The sequence below is a fragment of the Epinephelus lanceolatus genome, chromosome 16, assembly GCF_041903045.1.
Source record: "Epinephelus lanceolatus isolate andai-2023 chromosome 16, ASM4190304v1, whole genome shotgun sequence".
NCBI classification, from domain to species: Eukaryota; Metazoa; Chordata; class Actinopteri; order Perciformes; family Serranidae; genus Epinephelus; species Epinephelus lanceolatus.
The window spans coordinates 22,575,159-22,600,886 of NC_135749.1; the positions used below are offsets into that span (position 1 = coordinate 22,575,159).

The following is a 25,728-nucleotide window of genomic DNA, read 5'->3' on the forward strand; positions in this document are numbered from 1 at the left end:
AAATAATGAAAAAGTCTTATCTCAAGTTACCAGAGCCAAAAAGTGATGCCTCCAACCTGCTTATGGTTCTGAACTGACAATCAAAACCCTACAGGGATTCACTTTACAATCAAACGGGACAGGAAATGCAGCAAATCCTCACATTTAAGAAGCTCTTGAAAGCTAATTGTTTTTTTGTACCAAAGATTACAAAACTCACACAATAAATTGATTGTATTTTCGACTCATTATTGAACTGAATAAACACATCTTTCTCTCATATTCATTTTATATATCAGTGTAATCGTAACATCCACATGTCAGACTTAAAAATGCTTGCTTTCTTTGTTTCACATCACTACAGAATGACTACTCTGCAGATTTACTGGCTATATGTAAGAATATGTATCTAGTAATTGGCATGTGCCATTGTTTTTACATTTAATACACACAGTGACTGAGTACAGCTTATATACTGATTCTTTTTTAACTACAGATTCTGTAAGAAGTGATTGTGTAGTTACGCTGAATTTAAATTCAGTTCACAGGCAGATATTGCTGCAGGTTGACAGTGGGTGGCTTGAATTAGTATATGAGACCATTTAATTACTTCTGATATGATGTCAAGAATCAAGGCAAAGGAGTGAGAACAGACAAGGATGGCAAGTCATGGGAGATCAGGAGAGAAATTTGCTGCAAACCTTGTCACCTTGGTCAGAAGGCTTTCTCTCTATGCTGTCTTTAGACATAACTATATATATTCCAGGAAGGAGGGATTTCATTAATAAAATACTTATAGTAGCATGAAGCATACTGCTTAGTTTTTCAAGGGCAGCAGTCACCTTGGAGGCCTGACACTAACCTGAATGTAAAAAGACGGCATGCCATTGCAGCCAACAGCCATGACTCATAAAAGAAAGCAATTATATTCTATGAAAAGTTTTATCTGGTATTCCTTTAAGATGTAGCGTTAATTACATTAACTCTGGATTTCTTTTGAACAATAGGCGCATTTTATACATCCACTGTGTCAGTCTAGGTTCACAGGAGGGTAAGCTCCATTCAGCATATAACAGACAAATAAAAGCAGCATTCCTGACTGTATTTGCAGGCACCACAGCTCCAGGCTGGTAAAAATAAAAAGCAACTATAAGGTTACTAACCATCCACTCGTGGTGTTGTGAGTGAGCTGCTTTCTCCTCGCCTGCTGACTGCAGCACACTTCTCGAAAAGCCTGTGAGGTCTGGCAGATGCTTCACAACACCGCCCTCTGCTGGGATACAACGAGAATAACACCCACACCATCACTGTAAAAAAAAGGTCATTTTTAACATAATTTGAGCACCAATTTAACACATACACAACTCCTACTGTGTGTGAAAATATACATAAAGAATATAAGCGTTAGTATGTGAGTTACTTTGGTTTAATTGCTGAGTTGAGGAGGAATATGGAGCTGCTGCGAGGTTATATCAGGCTACGGTATCATCCTTTCCAAATGAGGGCAGTCTCCCCCTCCCTCACTCCTCAGCATCCTTCCCTCAGCCGCATTAGCTACCATCGGCTAAACTGGGCTAAATTCCATCCCAAACCCGACCAACCACCTGGCTGTCGGCTGTGTGCGTTAGGGTGTATGAAAAGTAAGATATTTGTCACCACTGGATATTATAAGAGCTTTATATGTGTGTGTAACTGTCAGTGGCGTTGTGACTACTTGAGTGCTATCAGTATACTTTAGCTAGCTAGCTAGCAACGTTAGCAAAGAGTTCAAACGGCTGCGAAGGTTGGTGCATTTTGGCACCTCATAAAGCCGCTGTGTGACATTTTAAAATCCATTTTAAAGCTCACCCTTGTCTCCACTTTGTCTTTCAGATGCCCAGTGTCACGGTGAAAGATGTCAACCAGCAGGAGTTTGTGAGGGCTTTGTCGGCTTTCCTCAAAAAGTAAGTAAATCTGGGGAAAACCAGCCTTCACACACGACTGGCTGACATCCAGCTGTCAATCACACAGGGTGATGGTGGAGTGAGCTGAGGACAGGGGCTCAAAAATAACAGCTGACCTGAAGATAGTGGGAACATAGCTTGTTTTTTTATTTATTTGAAGCTGGAGTTGACTTTTCTGTGTCAATTTAATAAAACAATGTCATTATTTATTTATTATTGAAACAACATGGAAGGATTTCTTTTAGAAATGCATAAAAGACAAAGAACAGCAACCACACTTCGCCTCATCAACAACAACACAGTGGTATTAGAATAGACATGAAATGAGTTAAATTAAGACCATAAATAGAAATTAAACTAAAATAAAATTGTTCATTCCACAGTCCAGTCCAGTTGTGGCCAGTGTGATGTATGTGAGTGTGTGTGTGACTGGATTCAGGAGGTGTTAAACAGCGTTGTTGCCATGGGGACGAAGGATCTCCTAAGTGAGATGATCCGACTGCTGCAGCTGCTCCTCTGTCGCTCCAGGAGGCTGTGATGGTGTCTGCTATTGTCCGTTATAGCTTTCAGTTTGTTCAATGTGCCCCTCTCCACCACAGTTCATAGTGGGTCCAGTCTCCTTCCGAGCACTGAGCCAGCTTTTTAGACCCGCCTGTCCAATCCCTTGGTGTTTTTGTCTGTCGAGCTGTAGAAAAGTGCACTGGCAACCACTGTGTGATAGAACATGGACAATATCGCCACACACACATCAAAGGACCTCAGTGTCCGCTGGAAGAACAGGTGGCGTCCAGCTTATCATCCAAGAGGACCCCCAGATATTTGTGGGTGTGCACCACTTCACTGTCCTCCCCCTGTATTGAGACTGGTTGATGGGGGGACTTCTGTCTTCTGAATCCACCACCATCTCCTTGGTTTTCGAAATACATAGATAGTAGATAGATGCCACAGAAAATCTCATAGTCATAAGTAGTGTTGGGTAGTAACTAGTTACATGTAGCCTAACCAGTTACATTTAATTAAATCACAAAATAAATCTAATTGTGATCAGTTGCAGTTACTGACAAAAATATGTAACTAAATTACAGTTGATATTCAAAATGGTGGTGAATACAAAGGGGTTACATCCAAAAATATTCTTTTTGGTAAAACAGTTTAATCATAGAACATACAGTTGTTCCCAATCGTTGAAATGTTTTTCCTGCTCAATTTCCAAAAACTCAAAACTGAAATGAAGTAACCATTTTGTCAAAACTCCACAAGTCTATAATAAAATAAAACACTGCACTCAAAACCATATTTTCTCCTCTCAAAATGGATTCTTTCCACCAAAACAATACACACGTCTATCACATGAATATCTCTTACAGAGCTAGATTATACACTGGTGAAATAAATTTAAATTGTTGCACCTCATGTAAAGTATCTTGGCACTGCAGATAGCAGTGTGATATGATTAAAAAAGCAAGTGTGGGTATAAATATTGTATGTGGGCTACAGTATATGTGATAAATCAAAGTAACAGCCTGGGAGTCAGCAGGGATGCTGAGGCAGAACTGAAACGATGTGCTGCAGTTTCCTGTAGAGCCTCCTAAATGTCACGGATGGCAAGGTTCGGAGATAAGGACCTCTCTGCAGACAAGATGGCAGACATCAAACACAGTTCTTCTTGTACGGGATATATATGTATTTGTAAGAGGCTGTGGCTATGTACTGGCACTACTCCACTGAAACACACTGGGAGAGCGGTTACAACATAAGCACCCTCATACATACAGTATGTGTTGAATGAATCCCCTTTTCCTGTACCTTATGTTGTTTGAGCAAAAGGTCCAGTCAGTTGATTCATCACGTTCACTGATAATTGATTTTTCAGATCTGGCAAACTGAAGGTTCCAGAGTGGGTTGACACTGTGAAGCTTGCCAGGCACAAGGAGCTGGCTCCCTGCGATGACAACTGGTTTTACACCAGAGCAGGTTGGTCACACTGGAAGTGTTTCCCATGCATCAATTCATCTGCAACAGCTAAACACTTGGTTGATTAATTGATTTTGTTAATTTCAAGTAATTAACCAAATATAAATGCAAAAAAATCTGTGTGGGTGTTTAACTGTTGCTCACACACGATCAGTGATTAGTTAGCAACATGTTAAGCTCTGGGCATGTGTCTTTTCTTGGATTTTATGGACTGGATCAAGAATGAGAATACTGCTGTTCATTAGTTACAGCCTTAGCTAAATGAATTAAACATTTCTCAGTATTTCCATTGTGCATTTTTTATACTCATTATCAGTGGTTCTCAAACCTTTACAACTCAAAGATCCTTTAAATCTCCTTTATAAAATTTTGTTCCAGGAAATCCCATCTGATGATTTTTGTTTTTAAAGGAATATTTTATTCCCAAATGATCATTTGTATATTGTATATCATGTGTATATATTGTAAGTAGTTTTTCTTGCATGCCTCCATGGGGAACAAAGAATCCAAATATGACCAATACTACACTAAATAGCCTTGTTTCCAGTAAGTTCAGTTCAGTTATTCAGTTCAGTTCAGCGTGTTACACATTAGAACGGTTAGTTTTGCATGTCCATTATCAAAATTTGTAGATGGTACCAATAGAACTGTTCTATTCCATCCTGTTTTTCGCGACCCCTCTGTTTAGGTACCTGGTACCCAAGGACTTAATGTATAAACCTGCTATTTTTTAAATATCTCATCTATTGCGACAGACTACAAACACCCCAGCCTGTTCTTTTTGCTCCGAAAATGTTGGCATACAACCCTGTTCTGTGGACAATCAGCAATCTGCAGATGTTCCTCTGAATTGTCGATGAAGAGGAAATACAGCAAAAGCTGGACAGAGCAGTTATGCTGGTATCTGGTCACAACCCTACCTACATTTAAGAGTACTGTCAAAGGTGGAAACGCGAAACAGATGTAGGGTTTAGGTTTATGTCCGTACTGGTTACGTACAGGATCTACTCTAGGTGTACTATACCTAAAGTTTTTGTTGGAAACGTGGTCCAAGAGTTGTGTAAAAGGATATTTTGATGCGTGTAATCATTTCAAATACTCTTGCTGGTGTCTGGACTCTATTTGTGGAATCCATGTGATATATGATTGTACACGAAACCCTTGTGTAATATTTGTCAGTCGCATTATGAGAAGATTTTCCATAACTGGTACAGTATATACAATATAAGCATATGTACACAATCGCCACTCAGCTGCTGTGTATGTTATCTACTAAGACATATCGTCCCCACATACCTAACCACTAACCCTAACCCCACATTTGAGTGTGCAGAGAAAAATGTCACACAGTTGATAAGTTGGAATGTTTGATTTCATGTCTTTCGGGTGAACGAGTACAAGAGCGTTTCAGGTGAGAAAACAAGAATATATTGCAACATATATACTGTTTGCCCGTCTCACAAGCATCCACAGCTCGTCACCTGTACCTGCGAGGAGGGGTCGGCGTGGGCTCCATGATCAAGATCTACGGAGGGCGTCAGAGGAATGGTGTGTGCCCCGCCCACTTCAGTGTGGGCTCTAGAAACGTGGCGAGGAAGGTCCTCCAAGCTCTGGAAGGCCTCAAGATGGTGGAGAAGGACCCCAACGGGTGAGAAAGAGAGGGGAAAAGCTGTGTTAAAGACAATGGTGTGATGATTTGAATCAGTGATGTCTTTTTTTTACATGTGATTACAGTGGACGGAGACTTACCCCTCAGGGTCAGAGAGATTTGGATAGGATCGCTGGTCAGGTGGGTTGTTGAACTTTCATTAGCTTTACGATTCAAAATGAACTGCAGCTTGAAATGAGTGCATTCAAACACAGTAGAAACACAAAGCTACATGTCATGAGACACTTGCTAAGACACTTTATGTTGGTTTTTATGTTGATGTATGCAGAGAGGGATCATCTAAGACCATGTGCATAATGGGTGTCATAGTTCTGTCTCATTTCTTATTATGTAATTTAAGATGTTACAATTGCCCTCAGTCTCCACTATTTATTATCATGCCATCCCTATATCACGCTGCACACGTCTCCCTGTTTAATAAGCCTGCATAGCTATACCCTCTTCTCTCTCTCTGTCTTTTTCTTTGTATGTTTAGGTTGCCTCAGCAAACAAGAAGCAGCGAAGTTTACAAAGCGCCATCTGAGCCATCTGAGGAGTGCATGTAAAGAATCCAGACAAGTAATGCAGTTATGCCTTACTGCTTATTTACTCAAGTTTGCTTGTCTCCCATATCACTGCAGTGTCATCCAGAGTACAAAAGGCATTTCATAGAGATGCATGTCTCTATAGTACAATAGATTCAATGTTATACATGGATGTTGTGCAGAAGTTTTAGGTCTGTTTTTTGTTTGAATTTAAAGACAGCAGTGGCCTTGTGACAGCACAGAATGAATCACTGAGAATACAATATTACCAAACACGAGCATGTTAATATTGTTTTGACAACTGTGAAACTCAATGTAGAATAAAAAGACAGTCAGTGGATGCTGATGTATATTTTTTATTAATTCATCCACTTCTCCAGATTATCATGCCAAAACATGTTATTCATGAGATGTATATGAATGAAACAATAATACAGAGGGCGTTTCAAATAAACTGAATATGAACGCTGAGTGTGTTGTTGAAAGGTCAGTTTGCACGTGGATGTATGGGCGTCTGTGTGTGTTCAGTTGTTGCGCATGGTGGTGCTGATCCAGCTGTTGAAGCGGCACACACGGGCGTAGACGCTGGGGTGTCCCTTCATGGCGCAGTCATAACCCCAGGACACGACTCCCTGCAGCTGACCGTTGCACACCAGAGGACCACCAGAGTCTCCCTGCAAACACACACAGAGGCAGCATGACAGGGTTATAAATGTTACTTTAAGTGGTCATAGTTAATACATGGTAAATTCTGCCCTCTCTGTTTAAGAGTTTCAACTGTTTCACCTTTGGGTGTGGTCAAGAGTGTTATGATAAAACCACTATGCTGACAGATATTAGCTGTATAATGTATATCTGGTGCACATGGTTGTGAGTTAGGGATTCAGAGTCTATCATTAATAAAAATACAAATATAAAATATTTTAAATCAATCTACTGCTTATGATTATAGCATTACATGTCCAGCATCCTCCCACTGTGGTTTTACCAGAACCTTTCTCTGTATCTGATTCAGATTCAGATTACTTTATTGATCCCCCAGGGAAATTTGGGGAACGTTACAGTTGCTCTCATACTGTATTTAGACAAAGAGAAATTCTAAGAAATCAAAATGCTGTGCCCATTAACATCCTGACCACAGCATAATTAGATAAATACACTGCCACGCAGTTCTAGTGGGTCATAAGTGATTACTGATAGGTATTAATTCTGTATTCTGAGTCTATATATTGTTTTTTAGGAAGTCCTGCATAGTATATATTTACTTATTTAAATCACATTAATCATAAAACATCTTAAAAAAAACCTAGAAGAGGAAGCAGTTTCAGAAGGTGACGATGAGTCTCTTGCAATACTGTTTCATCATCCTCCTGCAGTCAATGATACAGACACAGCAGTGCCACTGGGGTAATCTAAAAAGTGGGTACACTGAAAAATATCGCTCTGCATTTAATTAAAAGGTATTAGAGTGGAGATGTGCATCATTTGCATTAAAGGAGTAAGTATACTCAATGGTCAGTGAAAAATAAGTGCTATAATGTGTACTTTTGTGTGCTCTTTGTACTGCTGGAAGAGATGCACACTCATGCACCACCTGACTCCCTGTGCGTTCACTGTGGTTTAGTCCAACTCACTTGGCAGCTGCTGGCACCTCCGTGCATGAATCCGGAGCAAACCATGTTCTCTGTGAAGAGGTGGGAGTAGGCGTTCCTGCAGATCCTGTCATCGATGATGGGCTGCCTCAGACACTGCAGCCTGTCTGGAAAGTTGTCTGTGGAGCAGGAAGGCAAGCCTCAGTTACTGTACCTACCGTTATGCATATAATACATTTACAATGTGGTTTTAGATATGAGTAATGTAGTGATTGGCTGATTAATTGATTTGCTGATGGAATATTAATTGACTCTAGTTTTGCTAATTCATCCCTTATCAAGTAAAAGCCAAACTTGGTGGTTACAGCTTCTCTAGTGTTAAGATTTGCAGCTTTCCTCTGTTTCATATCCTTGTAAATACCCTGTCATACACATGTTATTGTGAATACATTTGGGTTTTGAACCAGTGGTCGAACATAGATGCCATTTAAATACAGTACAGGCCAAAAGTTTGGACACACCTTCTCATTCAATTCGTTTTCTTTATTTTCATGACTATTTACATTGTAGATTCTCACTGAAGGCATCAAAACTATGAATAAACACATGTGGAGTTATGTACTTAACAAAAAAAGGTGAAATAACTGAAAACATGTTTTATATTCTAGTTTCTTCAAAATAGCCACCCTTTGCTCTGATTACTGCTTTGCACACTCTTGGCATTCTCTCCATGAGCTTCAAGAGGTAGTCACCTGAAATGGTTTCCACTTCACAGGTGTGCCTTATCAGGGTTAATTAGTGGAATTTCTTGCTTTATCAATGGGGTTGGGACCATCAGTTGTGTTGTGCAGAAGTCAGGTTAATACACAGCCGACAGCCCTATTGGACAACTGTTAAAATTCATATTATGGCAAGAACCAATCAGCTAACTAAAGAAAAACGAGTGGCCATCATTACTTTAAGAAATGAAGGTCAGTCAGTCCGGAAAATTGCAAAAACTTTAAATGTGTCCCCAAGTGGAGTCGCAAAAACCATCAAGCGCTACAACGAAACTGGCACACATGAGGACCGACCCAGGAAAGGAAGACCAAGAGTCACCTCTGCTTCTGAGGATAAGTTCATCCGAGTCACCAGCCTCAGAAATGGCAAGTTAACAGCAGCTCAGATCAGAGACCAGATGAATGCCACACAGAGTTGTAGCAGCAGACCCATCTCTAGAACAACTGTTAAGAGGAGACTGCGCCAATCAGGCCTTCATGGTCAAATAGCTGCTAGGAAACCACTGCTAAGGAGAGGCAACAAGCAGAAGAGATTTGTTTGGGCCAAGAAACACAAGGAATGGACATTAGACCAGTGGAAATCTGTGCTTTGGTCTGATGAGTCCAAATTTGAGATCTTTGGTTCCAACCGCCGTGTCTTTGTGAGACGCAGAAAAGGTGAACGGATGGATTCCACATGCCTGGTTCCCACTGTGAAGCATGGAGGAGGAGGTGTGATGGTGTGGGGGTGTTTTGCTGGTGACACTGTTGGGGATTTATTCAAAATTGAAGGCACACTGAACCAGCATGGTTATCACAGCATCCTGCAGCGACATGCCATCCCATCCGGTTTGCGTTTAGTTGGACGATCATTTATTTTTCAACAGGACAATGACCCCAAACACACCTCCAGGCTGTGTAAGGGCTATTTGACCAAGAAGGAGAGTGATGGAGTGCTGCGGCAGATGACCTGGCCTCCACAGTCACCGGACCTGAACCCAATCGAGATGGTTTGGGGTGAGCTGGACCGCAGAGTGAAGGCAAAGGGGCCAACAAGTGCTAAACACCTCTGGGAACTCCTTCAAGACTGTTGGAAAACCATTTCAGGTGACTACCTCTTGAAGCTCATGGAGAGAATGCCAAGAGTGTGCAAAGCAGTAATCAGAGCAAAGGGTGGCTATTTTGAAGAAACTAGAATATAAAACATGTTTTCAGTTATTTCACCTTTTTTTGTTAAGTACATAACTCCACATGTGTTCATTCATAGTTTTGATGCCTTCAGTGAGAATCTACAATGTAAATAGTCATGAAAATAAAGAAAACGCATTGAATGAGAAGGTGTGTCCAAACTTTTGGCCTGTACTGTATGTCATATTGCATTTTTCACAGCTAGAAAATTTCACAAGAAATTTTGATGGGTTCATAAAACCAAAAGTAGCAACTGTAGTATTAATAGTAAAGGCTGTAGTAGTATATGCCAAGCGGTAGTCTGTATTCATCATTAAATAAGGGAAACCAGAGGAACAACAGGGCGGATTGGTGTGTCAGGGCCCTTGAAGCCACAAAATACATTATCTACATCTGTTTGTCAAAGGCTGAGAAATACCTCTCAAGTTGAACAAACAGAACTTTATATGTAAAACTGGTTGATTACCCCTTTAAGCATGTACTAATCTGTATCATAATCCTGTATTTTGTGCTGCACTTCTACCCAGCTTGAGTCTAATGGCACCTTCTGTAATTTAGTAGTTACAGCAGTACATGCCTTCAAGTTATTGAGCTTGCCTTATGTTATTCGTCACATCCACACACCTACATCATAATTTGAGACCAAACTTCTTCCCTCCTTTCTCTCAGCCTCCATACAACACTTACCTCCATTGGCGGAGGTGTTGCCCCACCCGGACACCAGGCAGTTCTCATCGGGCTGGGGGCAGCGAGAGGGCAGGGCCACAGTCTGGACATAGTTGTTGAGGCTGGCGGGGCGGCTCAGTTTGATCAGCATGATGTCGTTATCCAGGTTGTAGCTGTTATACTGTGGGTGCTTGATCATCTTGGCAGCATCGATCCACTGCTCGGTGCCCTCATTCACTGCGATGTTGTGCTCGCCGAGGCGGACCTGGATACGACTAGTGGAAGAATTAAAGTTAAGACTGTTTTAAAGTCTTTTTTCTTAAAAATGGTTTCTGAATATTGTATTAAACATGTTTTTAAAGTAATAAAGTTAGTGACCTGATTAAGTAGTATAATTATAAGGCATATATCAACTGACACTCTTTTCATACTACCATTGGTCTAACTCTTTGTTAATGGTATCTTTTTCAGTTTTACATTTGCTTACAGTAAAAACTTATGAGGCCAACTCCTGATTTCAACTTTTACAGGAAGTGTGTTCATCTTGGTACATGTCTGTGCACCTACAGAGAGCTAAAGACCAATAAAACCCTGGTATCTGGTGCAGGTAAGTCAAATCCTTCAATACAACTTGCACATTAGTTGATTGTAACGCAAAAAACGTGTGACTTCCTGTACTTACGACTTGTAGCAGTGAGCAGCAGACACCACCCACTGGCTGGAGATGAGGGATCCACCGCAGAAGTGATATCCAGCGTTCAGAGACACCTGGTAGGGAACAGAGTGTCTGGGACACTCATACCCGCCAACAACCCTATCATCAGCTGCAGCAACTGAAACAGTATGTATAAAATATAACATGTGAAATACAACTTAAAAATACCTAACCATTGCCATGAATGAAAATATACGGTAAATACATAAAGGTTTGTGGGAATTAATACTTCTTTTAGGAGATAAAATAGTACATTGGTTTGTCTCTTACATGCAGCTCCGAGCAAAGCCAGGAATATCAGGGCCTTCATGGTGACTCTCCTCTGAATATACAGAACAGTTCACAATGTAACTCTTTATATACACCACCCCTGCCCTTACGTACATAAATTTCTCAAGGTCACAAAAGTATAACACAAAACTCTGGGAAAGAGCCATATGGCTGAAGGCAACAACAAGACCTTGAGTGATGTCAAACTAACAGATAAAACTCTCAGGCAACTGAATGGGAACCTCTAACTGAACAGTGCACTTGTTATGTAATCAGCAATCAGAACTTAAGGAGCTTGCAACGTCACTTTTATCGACAATTTTAATCTCTTCTGGAAATGTCCAGCTTTTTTCTGCCCTGATGGTATCCAACCTAATGGCCTTGGTTCACACACTCTTACTTACTTACTTATGCCGTACACCCCTTTTGGGGTATAGGCCGTCAACGAGGGATCCCAGAGTACCCGATTGCTGGCTTTCTTTTCTATCTGTGACCAGGTGTATCCCATCTTCTTGGTGTCTGCCTGCAGATCCCTTTGCCAGGTGTTTCTTGGCCGACCTCTTTCTCTTCCCCTGAGGGTTCCATGTCAGAGCCTGTCTGGTGATGTTTGACATTGGTTTTCGAAGAGTGTGCCCTATCCATTTCCATCTTCTTCGTCCAATTTCATCTTTAGTTGGTATTTGCTGTGTCTTCATCCAAAGATCTTCGTTGGTGATCTTGTCTGGCCAATGGATTTTCAAGATTCTTCTCAGGCACCTGTTAATGAGGCTTTGCACTTTGCAGGCTGAGTTATTTGTTGTTCTCCAGGTCTCGGCTCCATAGAACAGGACTGATTTTTCTCTCTGACACTGTTTTAGCATGGTTTAAGTCGTATTTAACTGATAGACAGTTTTTTGTCAGCCTGGGTGCTTATGCGTCAGAGACTCATGGCATTAAATGTGGTGTTCCTCAAGGAAGCATCCATGGACCAATTGTGTTTCCATTATATATGCTTCCACTTGGAAACATCATTAGCCATCACCACATTGGTTACCATTCTTATGCTGATGACACACACTTATATGTCTCTGTCGCACCAAATGCCCCTAATGCACTGATGCTCTCATTGCCTGTCTCACTGACATTAATGAATGGATGGGTAAAAACTTTTTAAAGCTTAAACATTAAAACTAATATTACTAATTTAGGAGTGATTTAAATTTCAATTCTCATTTTAACAGGGTCATCAAAACATCCTTTTTTCATCTTTGGAACTTTGCAAAGGTCAGACCTTTTTCAACCCAGAGAGATGCCGAAATACTCACTCATGCTTTCGTAACCAGCCATTTAGACTACTGCAATTCCCTTTTCACTGGACTACCCAAAAAGTCACTAAGAAAACTACAGCTAGTCCAGAATACTGCAGCCAGAGTGCTGACTAAAACAAAGAAAATTGATCACTGTATCTTTTAGAATTGATTTTAGAGTTGTTTTACTTGTTTATAAAGCCCTAAATGACCTTGCCCCTCCATACATCAGAGATTTGATATTATTTTATTCATTCATTCCAGGCTGTTTTTATTCTATGGAGTTTTAATCATCTTTTTTGTTAGTTTGTTCTGTTTTGGCTGGTTTGCTTTTTTAATATTTTATTGCCTTGTGCCTGCGTCATTCCTGTTATGCCATGTGAAGCACTTTGGGCTCCATGTTTGTATGAAAGGTGCTATATAAATAAAGTTGAGTTGAGTTGACTGTCCATATGCATGATAGTGGTTCACAGTTTGCAGGTGTTGCTGGTCTCAACTCCTTATCAAAATCTGATAAAACCGTTCCAACACTGCAGCACTAACACTGAAGAAAGAGCAACGTAATGGAAAGAGTACTGTATATATTTGTGGTTTCCCAAACAGGGATCACAAGATCATTACTGCAGGAAAAAGGACTGAAACACACTATCACACATTTTACACACAATAAAAATGTACACCATGAACGTTTATATATGCTCACTTTAAATCCCCCTCCACTCAAAAATGTTTTTCTGTCTAAACTTTTACCGACTTGCATTTGTGAAAAATTTGTCACCGGAGAGCTGTTTACACATTCATCTGTGCACTTCTGTAAAAACTGAGATTCAAATGAACACCAGGCAAGCCAAATTAAGTACGTCACCAATATGAAAGCCAGTCACTGTCTAATATAGGAAACACATATTGATGGCTGAACAGACTATTACACAACAACAGCAAAGAAACCTGAAACCTCAAGTACATAGTAGACCTGTCAGTACAGAGAGCAGAGTTAGCAGTGGCATAGTTAAAGCTTTGACAACTAACATGGTAGAGTGTGCAGTTTTTGGTTGTAAACAGGACCCTGGAGCTTCCTTCCACTATCTACCAAACCCCCCAGTGCAGCAGATGTTTCACAACCTTTGAAACTGCAATACTGTGTCAGCCACTGCCAGTTAGCCTACAAGCCAACAAACAATATAACAAATGGCATACATTTTCGTTAGTCCTTCTATAAATTAAACAACTTAACAGTAGGAGATGAGGACAGGACAGAAACATTAGCCATCTTGATGCGCACTCAAGCAGCAAAATCCAGGGCCTAAAAATGAAGCCAATACTTAAGTGCCACAAACTGCAGTTCCTCTAACGGCCACTTGGGGCTGACTCCAAGAGTGAGTCAATCCCCGTAGACGCCCCATGTTAAAATGCTCAACTTTACAGCAGATATAAATGTGTTTACGCCCTGGTACAAAAAATGGTTTTGATCTCTGTAATTTACTTTCCTGCTCATGACTGTTCGGAGTTCTACAACTCACTCGTTTGCATTTTATTAAGACATAAAGTCACACATAATTAAAGGCGTGGACACTTTGAGTGACAGGCTGTCTGTGAGGTGTCACCACAATCTATGAGTCGGATCCACCCAAACAAAAATCAAGATGTCAACGGCAGCAAGGCTTCAAAACTAGAGTGCACTTGTTTACTTTTTATGTAGGAAAACCATGTCAAACAAAATATTAATGATAGCTGAGTACTTTAAAAAACAAAACAAAACATACTTTTAAATGTGTCTGGCCAGTAACTTCAAGAATCACAAGGTATATTGTAATTTCACTTTTTTAATATTTATTCATTGGTGAAAACATTGGCAAATACAAGGCAAATTTTGAACATCTCAAATGTTTATTGAACATAAATACAAAAAAAATGTAGGTAAAAAAATATTTAACAGGTTTAGAAATTCTTTATACATCTATATACAGGCAAAGATCCATCCATAGTGAGCCAATAAAGTAACAAAGCTTTGCGTGTCAATTATTAATCCTAAAAAAAAAAAACATACTTCCACAGCATTCAGCCTTTATCCTATGCTCTAGTACCCTATGTACATCTGTTAGCTGAGTGTGAATGCACACGGGAAAAACGAGCCGAAAAAGGGTGGCCACTAGTTCCTTAAAAATAATGGCAAGCATATCAAATCAGTGTTTAATAGCATTGAAGTTTTGTTTTCATACTATTAGGAAGTAATAATAACTCAACAATGAGGAAATTAGGAAGCTGTTTTTCAATGTGTAGTTACATTTAAACCATGCTTCATAACAACACCTTTGAGGTAGAACACCTGTAAGAGACAAAGAAACAGGAGGAACAGGGTGCAAAACAGCCGCAACAAAAACAGAAATAAGGTTAACTCAGATTAACTTATTACTCAGCTTCAGTTCTATTAGTCAGCCTTCACTTACAAATAGAAAGTTAAAAGCTCAAACATTTATTTCCATCAGCTTGTTGAATAAACATTTATTGTTCAAATATACAAAAATACAAAAAGACTTATGAGGGACTGTGCAGAGCAAGATCACTATATTCAGTCGATATATGAACCCTGCACCAAGGAAATTCCCTCATTAACCTTAAAATACACAGACAGCACAAATGAACAAATAAAGAACAGACTGTATGGCGGGATAAAAGCAATTCGATCACAGCATCTCTGCCGTCACAGATAAAAACAGGAAACTTACTGAATGAAGGGGGTGGAAAGGTTTGGGCGACTATATTAAAACTACCTTTTGTGGTAAATGTCACCAGCACCTAAAATATTGGGAGTCCCAGCTCACAAGACTCGTAGAATCCAGAGTTAAAAGGTAGCTGCACTACAATGTACACGAGGAGTCCACTGTGTTTATTTTGCTCTAAAGTAAAATCTGTCCTGTCTGCTGTGACACCAGTGCAACCAGAGAAGGCTGTGTCAAAGTAAGGTGCTGAATAAATTCTCCTCATCCTTCTCTGTGACCTTGTATTTACAAAAAACACTGTGTCACCAGCATAATAATAGATGCCCCCTTTACACTGTAATAGCTGCAATCAGGTTATTTTAGTTTGCACCGTTTGTAGCTGGTAATAATTGCCTCCCAGCTGTGGTCTGGCCCCAGTTCCAGCAGAGGCTACTGACGAATTTAATCATGTAAGACTGAAAAAATGTGTTGTATGAGATGGTGAAACAGTACACAGATCCCCCCCAAAATGCAGTTTCCTTAATTAAACCGCACTTCCTCACAGATCAACAATCCAGCAGTCTGACATCACATAAATAGTATTCACCCCAAGCTTTGACATATGGCTCTAATCTGGTTTGTGACTGTTGACAGCAGTTCAGAGGACAGAAACGAACACATGCTGTCCTCCATCATAAAAATTAAGCTTCAACACGAAGACTTTCAGTAGATACAGGTGTGCATCTGCAACCTCACTCCTATGGCTACGTGACAACAGTCGCCTTCATCAGTTCATTAAAATCCTCCTGACTTCAAGTGCATTAAACATGATGGCTATTGGTACGTGGTGTGTGCGTGTGTGTTGTACTAGTTCAGGAAGCGGCGGCAGCGCCTCATCCCGCAGTTGCAGCGCAGCTTGCTGTTCTCATCCTCGATGGGGAACTTGTAGTCGTAGGTCAGCTCTTCTCCCCGGTAGATCTTCCTCAGGGCGAAGATGACGATGTGCTTGCGGCCGTCCACATTGATGACACGCGAGTAGCAGTTCGGCTCGCACGAGTGGTTTATGAAACGAGCTGCGTTACCTTGCATCGTCGCGTCCACCACGTCGAAGTCGTCGATGCGGAACATGTAGCAACCGATGCCCTGGTGGAGGGAGATTACAGAACAGAGTTAGTCATTGTTTTCACATTGACAGCGCATCAGAGACTTAAATCTGGGGAAAAAAAACAGCAGAATTTGAAAATACAGCCTCCCTCCTGCAGCTCTAACCCCAACAAGATGCAATTTAAGGATAAATCTAGGATGTAGGACTGACTCAGCGGTAAAAACAGTGAAAATAAAAAGATAATGATAGAGGGTAAAGCCGAATATAGGCTTCAGGCCACAATGTAAAAGTGAACCACCACTTCACCTGCTGATCAAGACGGAAGACAATGAAAATAAAGGAAAACTATTCAACCAGCTATGTGTCATCACAGTGTGTGCAGATGAACACTTTTGGCTTCCCTCCATGCTGCCCTGCCAAGACTTTCGCTGGCAGATGGGCGTTGAGCTCCACGGAAAGCCAAACACCATTCAGCTTCCTTTTGGTTCAGTCTAGGGCTGAAACGATTCCTCAAGTAACTCCAATAATTCAAATTCTAAAAAGCCTTGAGCTTCGTTAAATCCAGTTCAATTATAGACACAGTGTTTTGCACTGATGGTTGTTTCTGTTGCACAAGCGCACAAGATATTTTTGCTGTTGATAGCCTACACGGCTACAACGTGGATATGGCGCGGTTTGCAAAACAATGGAGGAAGAGGGACAAGAAAAGTGCAAGACCAAAAAAAGGAGACACGCCAAAGAAAACAACAGAAAGCGTAGAGTGTGGGATGATCATTACAAGTTAAAACGAAAACAGGTCAGTGTGTATTGCAAAACGGAGTTAGCATACCACAATAGCACTTCCTCAATGCTACAACATCTAAGTAGAAAACATCACTGTATGCATTGAGTTTGCCGAGCGGACCCGACACAAGAAGGTAACGTCAACGTCACGTTTAAGTACATTTAACCTTAATCAGTGATCGCTAGCTGAGATTCATAATGCATGTAAAGAACGTACGTGTATTATGGCTTTATAATGGCTGAATAATAACAGAGAACAATGCGGTAGCTAAGGTTACCTGGAAATATATCATGTGCATTAGCCAAGTTTTGCTAGAGAAAAGATGCAGAAAATAAAATGCTGTAGTCAATTTGTCAAAAGCCTGCTTCACATTAAAAGCATTCATCAGGAATGAACATAAAAAACACTGAGGCAGAAGCTCTCATTGTCATTATGATGATTCCTCAGTACAATAGTGTATGTTATGTTTAGTTACCTTGCTATCGTAATATTTTTCCCGCTTATCTGTCAGGACAGCGCGAATGACAGTGCCAGCGTATTCAATCACCATCTCGCCGGCCTCGATGTTCCTTTTGCAGAAGAGGCCGCGACCATGAATGTCAGATCTGAGAGGATTACAGAGCAGGACACAGTTAAATACATTGAGCATTAATAAAAAAGAAAACTCATGCCATCCTTGGTGTTTTTTGTTGCTCTTACCTGTAAACTCCTACTGCTTCTTTGGAGATTTTTTCCAGGTGTCTGAATCTCATTGCCATGGGAAGCTCACTGCTGGTGGCTCGTCTGAGAGTGAGACACAGAAAAGGTGTCAACATGGATATAGCATCTACTAAATCACCATCTTTTAATAACTTTAAATTCCTATTCAATGTGGTTTAGGACCAGGACAGTGGCACAAATTTTATCCCCTAACCTGGAAGATTTCAGTGGGAATTCATCCTCCTCTTCATCAAAGGGCCCTGTGATGTCAGGGAGCGTTCTGTGCTGTGATGCCAGGAAGTTAAACATATCAAAGGTCGCTTTCCTAATTAGGAAACAGACGAAGAAAGAAAATACCATTAATCTGAGATGTATTTAAATAACAGACAAGAAACACACACAAAGAAACCAATAACACTTAAATAAACCCTTTTAACAGTGCTTAAAAACAAAACCAGTTATGACCAAAAGTAACTGTGTCTGTACCGCGTGTAGACTTCAGTGCGAGCACAGCCGCTCGGATTGAGGGGAAGCTCTTCCTCGATGTCCTCGCAGCGGTGGAAGCGGAAGCGGTGGCGTTGGCAGTTTGCGGCACCTTCCAGTTGCTCCAGCAGGAATATGACAGCATCGTGGACGACGCCGAGCACCCGCGGCCCGCTCATCCCGCCCAGAGGCAGCTGCTTCAGGTGGAAGCCTGCTCGAGCTTCGAGGACACCGTCAATCACTGCACGCCAGGCGACTGAAGGAGCAGAGAGATAAGGAAGGAGTGAGAGCTCTGCAGGGCTGCACACGCTGACAATTTTCTCAATGCACAACATGATTAGAAGATTATTCCTGAACTAGTATTTTTATATCAGACTAAAACTAAACTCATAGAAATGTATAATTTGTGACTAAAAATAACCCACTTGTCAAACAAGCAGAATGTTAAAGGCGCTGTATGTAAGAATGTATTTTTTTTTTTAATGCGAATATTCTGGCTGTACTATTGTTGTCAGTGAGATCAGTATGTTATATAAACATTATTCCTTATTCTCTGTGACATATTAGAGAGGATTTTACGACTATTTGCTTTAGATTTCTTACATATAGCTCCTTTAATAACATACACAGTTACCAAGCAGCTCTTACCCTCTATGCTGTTCGCCTTAACACTGAAGCCATCGTCGCTGGTGATTTCAAAGCGGAGGTGGGGCTGGTTCATGTATGTCCTCTTTCTGTGTTTGGGTGCTGGTGCATCTTCTTCTGAACTAAAGCCTGAGTGGATTTAAATGAGTCATAATTGCATTTAAGTGTAGAAAAGAAAATATAGAAAAGAAATATTCCACGACTGTTTCCTTATTAATCACATAAAATTGCTGTAACAGGCATCCAAATATATAAACACATAATATTAAGTTAAGAACCTGAATATGGGCCCCATTCGGTGATGTCTCCATGGCGAGCGCTGACCCACGTGTGTGTATTACCCTGAATTTGACTATTGGTTTGTGCATGTGTGGGCGGACTCTCAACCCGAGGGTGCCTGAGCAGAAAGGACAAACGGATAAATAAAAGTACAAACAACAAATGTGAGAACTACGACACCTTTTAGGAAAAAATAAATAACACATTTTAATAATTTATCTTAGGTTTTCTCCTTTTAAAAAACTTGTTTTGCTTTTCTATCCCTCAAATATGGAGGTGGGTAAACACTGACCTTGAAATTCATGTATTCTGTCATTAACCATTTGCCTCTTTGTTACTTTATAGCAGAGTATTAAGGCTCTTAATAAGAGCACTTTTAAAATGAACTAACCTGGAGGGTGCTGGGGGAGGTGGTGGAGCTGTAATCCTCGGTGGCTCGGGCTCAGACATCTTACTCTCCTGGTCCATATCAAGGATATCCTTCATTGTTGGAGCTTTCATTCTCACACCACTCGGCCTATTTGGAGAAAACAAGAAACATTCTGGTGACTTAATACACTGATTCAGTTAAATATCACATGAGCATGTGTCGTTCACCATGTAACAACCAAACAAATAATAAAAATAACCACTAGGTGCAGCCCGAAAAGTTTATCTCACTTGCATTGCAGCTCATGTAATCAACCTTTAATGTAGTAGTTTATTATAATCTCACACTCTTGTACACTGCAGTCAAGACAATTAGGGAAGAATCAAATGTTTGAATACCTGGCTTCATTAACTTCATCCAGCTCACTCGAGGGATCCCTCAAGAAGTCCATCTTGGATTTCTTCCTGGACGGCCGTTCAGACACCGATGACACTCTCTTGACTCTCACCTGGTGGCGTGATGATGCAGGGGTTGGCTGCAGGTTGAAGTCTGGTTCATTGAGGGAACTGCTGGGGGACTCTAAAGGTGTAGCTGGTGACTCATCTGAGACATCTGCATCCTGAAGCCGGGCCGGTCTTCGATGTCTGGCCTTTGGTCGGCTAGCTTTACGGAGGATGATGGGTTTTGTCTGTGGCTCCTCACGGTGTGTAGCCATAGCTCTGTCAATAATAGCCTGCGCTGTGTTCCCCTCGATGTTAGAGAAACTGGCTTCAGGAACACTCTGCAAACTGACAGGAGCTGCGGGAGCTGGAGTCCCGGTGGTTTTCACAGGCACCATTCTGACAATGATTTTTCTCTCGGTTGTCGTAATATGGTTACTGGCAGGAGAGACGTTTGTGGCATTGAGGCTGGAATGAGGCTTTATTATGACACGTGGGACTGAGCGCTGCAAGGCATTACCGCTGTGGAGAATCCTGGCAATCTGGCTTATTCTATTGTAGGTGGGCGAGTTTGTACTGAGCGACTGATAAGTGTTTGATCTCGGGTCTTTGATCAGAATCTGACCTTGTCTGTTGACCAGAAGGACCTGAGGGGTGGGAGCCAAGGGCGGCAGTGAGCCAGTGGCTTCCGCTTGATTCGGAATCAAAACTTGCTGACTTCCTGACTGCCTTGAGCTGTCCAAGCGGATAGCAATGGGTCCGGCCCGTGATGCACCAGCCTGAACAGGTATGTTTAAACCATTGATCACAATGGGAGAGGTGACTGCACGTGGAACTGCACCAACAGCAGCAGCAGGGGAGGCTGACGCATTATTTACAATCTGTGCAGATTGTGGGGGCAACAACAATTTGAGTCTGCGCTGCTGTGGAAGACACGGTTTTGGGGACAAACGTTTGAGGTTTGGTGCTGGACGCTTTGCTTTCATAACGGGGGCTTTCATCTGTCCTGTGGGAGATTTTTTGGTTTTACGCTCTGGACCTGGTGTACAGTCTGGGGAGTAGTCAGGGTCATTCAAATCATCCTTAAATCCTTCAATGGAGTCGGCCGATGAGCTATTCTCATCATTGCCAACTTCATTGTTATTTGGGCAAACTATGGCACCATCTTCACCAGAAACAAAATGACCTGTAGTTGAATCCAAGTGCACCTCATCTTGAGATGTCGGTGTTTCAGAGCTCATCGGGACCTCTTCCTCCTGAACTGACATATCATCACTTGCATAACTTGCTCCAAGAACGTCAGATGGGGAAGGATTTTCTTTAAATTCAGGCTCAGCTGTCGACACAGTGTAGATTGACTCCAGCCTCTTTAGAGCGACTGTCAGCTGTTTAGTAGGTGTATTATGGTTGGTGTGAATCTTACTCTCTTCATCTTCTCCTTCTGTGTCCTGGGCTTCATCATCTACCGCCTCGCTTTCATCACTGTCTGACCCTCCGTCCGCTCCATCTAACTGTGAGATCGACTGTGTTGAGGTGACCTGACCTGAGGCGTCCGCGCTGCTTGTTGTGTCACACACAACTGTGCGTGAAAATTTCAAGTAATGGCTTGAGTCTTCAACTTCAGTGTCCCGATTTTCTACTTGCATTTCCACATCTTGCACCACCCCTTCCACCTCTCCTCTCCCACCTTGTGCTCCACAGTGGAGGGCCACGTTCTCCGTGAGCAGAGCCTCGTCAAACTCGAGCTTTGCATTTAGCATGGAGGCCACTGCTACCTCTGTGTCCGTGTCAAACACAGTGTAGGGCAGCTCCTGGGCCATCAGGTGGGCGACCTCCTCTTCCAGGTTATCAGGGGCTAGCGAGATCCCATTAGTTGTGGCCACTGCTGCATCTTCTGCCTCGGACGACGCCAGGAAGTCTTGGGGAACCTCTGCAGACACAGGAGTGGTAATTTTAAAGTTTTGCCCCCCTCTGGGGGAGTGAGTGATGGCTCCTTGCCGAGGTGACAGCCCTGCAGAGATGCTGGAGTTGGATCGAGGTGGGGAGCTCCAGATGGGTGATGCTGAGTTTTGACGGGACAGAGGAGGCGATGCTGCTCCCAAGTTTGATGACCTCGGAGGGGAGCTGAACAGGGCACATCTGGAGTTGATGGTGCCACCAGAACGGAGGGTCATTGGTACAGATGGGTCGCTGTCTGTTGGAGAGGAACTGCAGCGGCTTCTTGATGACAGCCTGCGAGGCCGACGGGTGTCCTCCAGGTCCCTCAAAGTCAGGATGTGATGTGATTTGGGAGGTGCAGCCCCTGAGAGCATCAAATAACAAAGACTGAAGATGAGCCAACACAGGTGCTAGGAACATTTGACACTCAAAATGCCTTTGCAAAGGTAAAAAGTCAAAGAATATATAAACATTTTACAACATTTCATCTTAAAGTAGTTACCTGGAGATGGAAGAGGTCGAGACGATCCTCCTGCTGGTCTCCTGACCTGTGTGTGACCAGGACTTTTGGATCCAGATGTGTTGTGCTGTTTAGAGTTGGGTGACGGGGTAGTGGATTTTATTGGGCTGGATGAGGAGCTTAAAGGATCTGGAGACACCATTTCTGCCAAAGAAAAAAGGTGTCAAACAAATAGTCCAACTGCAATGCAAGTGGTTACAAATACAGTCAGGTCCATAATTATTTGGACAATGATACAGTTGTCGTCATTTTGGCTCTGTACACCACCACAATGGGTTTTAAATGAAACAATGAATACCTGCTTAAAGTGCAGACTCTCAGCTTTCATTTAAGGCTTTTTTCAAAAATGTAGTATGAACCATGTAGGAATGACAACCATTTCTTCACACAGTCCCCCAACTTTAAGGGCTCATAAGTATTTGGACAAACTAACATAATCATCAATTAAACAGTCAGTTTTAATACTTGGTTGCAAATCCTTTACAGTCAATGACTGCCTGAAGTGTTGGACACATAGGCATCATCAGATGCTGGGTTTCTTCCCTGGTGATGCTCTGCCAGCCCTTTACTGTAGCCGTCTGCACTTTCTGCTTGTGTTTTGGATGTTTTGCCCTCAGTTTTGGCTTCAGCAAGAGAAACGCATGCTCAATTGGATTCAGGTCAGATGATATGACTTGGCCATTGCAGAACATTCCACTTCTTTGCCTTAAAAATGTCTTTGGTTGCTTTTGCAGTATGCTTCAGGTCATTGTCCAACTGCACTGTGAAGCATCGTCCAATGAGTTTTGAAGCATTTGGTTGAATCTGAGCAGATAATGTAGCCCCAAACACTTCAGCTTTCATCCTGCTGCTCTTGTCAGCAGTCACATCATCAATAAATACAAGAGAACCAGTTCCACTGGCAGCCATACATGGCCATGACATAACAGTACCTCCACCATGCTTCACTGATGAGGTGGTGTGCGTTGGATCATGAGCAGTTCCTTCCCTTCTTCCTTCTCTTGTCTTCCCATCATTCTGGTAGTTGATCTTTGTTTTATCTGTCCATAGTATGCTGTTCCACAACTGTACAGGCTTTTTTGATGGTTTTTGACAAACTCTAATCTGGCCTTGAAGCTGAAGTGTTTGGGGCACCATTATCTGCTCAGATTCAACCAAATGCTTCAAAACTCATTGGACGATGCTTCACAGTGCAGTTGGACATTGACCTGAAGCATACTGCAAAAGCAACCAAAGACATTTTTAAGGCAAAGAAGTGGAATGTTCTGCAATGGCCAAGTCATATCATCTGACCTGAATCCAACTGAGCATGCGTTTCTCTTGCTGAAGCCAAAACTGAGGGCAAAACATCCAAAACACAAGCAGGAAGTGCAGACGGCTGCAGTAAAGGGCTGGCAGAGCATCACCAGGGAAGAAACCCAGCATATGATGATGCCTATGTGTCCAACACTTCAGGCAGTCATTGACTGTAAAGGATTTGCAACCAAGTATTAAAACTGGCTGTTTAATTGATGATTATGTTAGTTTGTCCAAATACTTATGAGCCCTTAAAGTCGGGGGACTGTGTGAAGAAATGGTTGTAATTCCTACACGGTTCATACTACATTTTTGAAAAAAGCCTTAAATGAAAGCTGAGAGTCTGCACTTTAAGCAGGTATTCATTGTTTCATTTAAAACCCATTGTGGTGGTGTACAGAGCCAAAATGACAACAACTGTATCATTGTCCAAATAATTATGGACCTGACTGTATGTGACTGAAAATACTAAAGGTGCAGTTGGCGACTCTAACCCAATACACTTGTTGTCTAATTCAGTGAATATCTTCTCACAGTTCGCTAGATGTACAGTACAGGCCAAAAGTTTGGACACACCTTCTCATTCAATGCGTTTTCTTTATTTTCATGACTATTTACATTGTAGATTCTCACTGAAGGCATCAAAACTATGAATGAACACATGTGGAGTTATGTACTTAACAAAAAAAGGTGAAATAACTGAAAACATGTTTTATATTCTAGTTTCTTCAAAATAGCCACCCTTTGCTCTGATTACTGCTTTGCACGCTCTTGGCATTCTCTCGATGAGCTTCAAGAGGTAGTCACCTGAAATGGTTTCCACTTCACAGGTGTGCCTTATCAGGGTTAATTAGTGGAATTTCTTGCTTTATCAATGGGGTTGGGACCATCAGTTGTGTTGTGCAGAAGTCAGGTTAATACACAGCCGACAGCCCTATTGGACAACTGTTAAAATTCATATTATGGCAAGAACCAATCAGCTAACTAAAGAAAAACGAGTGGCCATCATTACTTTAAGAAATGAAGGTCAGTCAGTCCAGAAAATTGCAAAAACTTTAAATGTGTCCCCAAGTGGAGTCGCAAAAACCATCAAGCACTACAACGAAACTGGCACACATGAGGACCGACCCAGGAAAGGAAGACCAAGAGTCACCTCTGCTTCTGAGGATAAGTTCATCCGAGTCACCAGCCTCAGAAATCGCAAGTTAACAGCAGCTCAGATCAGAGACCAGATGAATGCCACACAGAGTTCTAGCAGCAGACCCATCTCTAGAACAACTGTTAAGAGGAGACTGCGCGAATCAGGCCTTCATGGTCAAATAGCTGCTAGGAAACCACTGCTAAGGAGAGGCAACAAGCAGAAGAGATTTGTTTGGGCCAAGAAACACAAGGAATGGACATTAGACCAGTGGAAATCTGTGCTTTGGTCTGATGAGTCCAAATTTGAGATCTTTGGTTCCAACCGCCGTGTCTTTGTGAGACGCAGAAAAGGTGAACGGATGGATTCCACATGCCTGGTTCCCACTGTGAAGCATGGAGGAGGAGGTGTGATGGTGTGGGGGTGTTTTGCTGGTGACACTGTTGGGGATTTATTCAAAATTGAAGGCACACTGAACCAGCATGGCTACCACAGCATCCTGCAGCGACATGCCATCCCATCCGGTTTGCGTTTAGTTGGACGATCATTTATTTTTCAACAGGACAATGACCCCAAACACACCTCCAGGCTGTGTAAGGGCTATTTGACCAAGAAGGAGAGTGATGGAGTGCTGCGGCAGATGTCCTGGCCTCCACAGTCACCGGACCTGAACCCAATCGAGATGGTTTGGGGTGAGCTGGACCGCAGAGTGAAGGCAAAGGGGCCAACAAGTGCTAAACACCTCTGGGAACTCCTTCAAGACTGTTG

The 25,728-nt window shown here is 42.0% G+C and overlaps 3 protein-coding genes across 4 annotated transcripts in view; 1 reads left to right on the forward strand and 2 right to left on the reverse strand.

The window, feature by feature from the left end:
* The first annotated feature begins 1,481 nt into the window (after nucleotides 1-1,481).
* LOC117263929 (small ribosomal subunit protein eS19) lies at nucleotides 1,482-6,560 on the forward strand. Its single transcript, XM_033637669.2, has 6 exons — nucleotides 1,482-1,619; nucleotides 1,852-1,922; nucleotides 3,796-3,896; nucleotides 5,361-5,544; nucleotides 5,631-5,685; nucleotides 6,041-6,560. The coding sequence occupies exons 2-6, from the start codon at nucleotides 1,852-1,854 to the stop codon at nucleotides 6,086-6,088; spliced, it is 459 nt and encodes a 152-aa protein (XP_033493560.1). The 5' UTR covers nucleotides 1,482-1,619; the 3' UTR covers nucleotides 6,089-6,560.
* On the reverse strand, nucleotides 6,039-11,367 carry LOC117263928 (trypsin-3-like). Its single transcript, XM_033637667.2, has 5 exons — nucleotides 11,279-11,367; nucleotides 10,976-11,126; nucleotides 10,315-10,568; nucleotides 7,724-7,860; nucleotides 6,039-6,763 (listed from the first exon to the last, which is right to left on the reverse strand). The coding sequence occupies exons 1-5, from the start codon at nucleotides 11,316-11,318 to the stop codon at nucleotides 6,614-6,616; spliced, it is 732 nt and encodes a 243-aa protein (XP_033493558.1). The 5' UTR covers nucleotides 11,319-11,367; the 3' UTR covers nucleotides 6,039-6,613.
* Nucleotides 11,368-14,371: 3,004 nt separating this feature from the next.
* The window catches only part of kmt2ba (lysine (K)-specific methyltransferase 2Ba), a 40,840-nt gene continuing 29,483 nt past the window's right edge, over nucleotides 14,372-25,728 (reverse strand). For both annotated transcript variants that reach the window (XM_033636591.2, XM_033636589.2), the window contains exons 27-36: nucleotides 22,509-22,670; nucleotides 20,027-22,370; nucleotides 19,650-19,775; nucleotides 19,258-19,376; nucleotides 18,983-19,108; nucleotides 18,338-18,590; nucleotides 18,066-18,176; nucleotides 17,852-17,935; nucleotides 17,628-17,757; nucleotides 14,372-16,406 (exon numbers count right to left, since the gene is read on the reverse strand). In XM_033636591.2, the coding sequence (XP_033492482.2) occupies nucleotides 16,131-16,406; nucleotides 17,628-17,757; nucleotides 17,852-17,935; nucleotides 18,066-18,176; nucleotides 18,338-18,590; nucleotides 18,983-19,108; nucleotides 19,258-19,376; nucleotides 19,650-19,775; nucleotides 20,027-22,370; nucleotides 22,509-22,670 (3,731 nt within the window). In that variant the 3' untranslated portion in view covers nucleotides 14,372-16,130. The remainder of the gene's footprint in view (nucleotides 16,407-17,627; nucleotides 17,758-17,851; nucleotides 17,936-18,065; nucleotides 18,177-18,337; nucleotides 18,591-18,982; nucleotides 19,109-19,257; nucleotides 19,377-19,649; nucleotides 19,776-20,026; nucleotides 22,371-22,508; nucleotides 22,671-25,728) is intronic.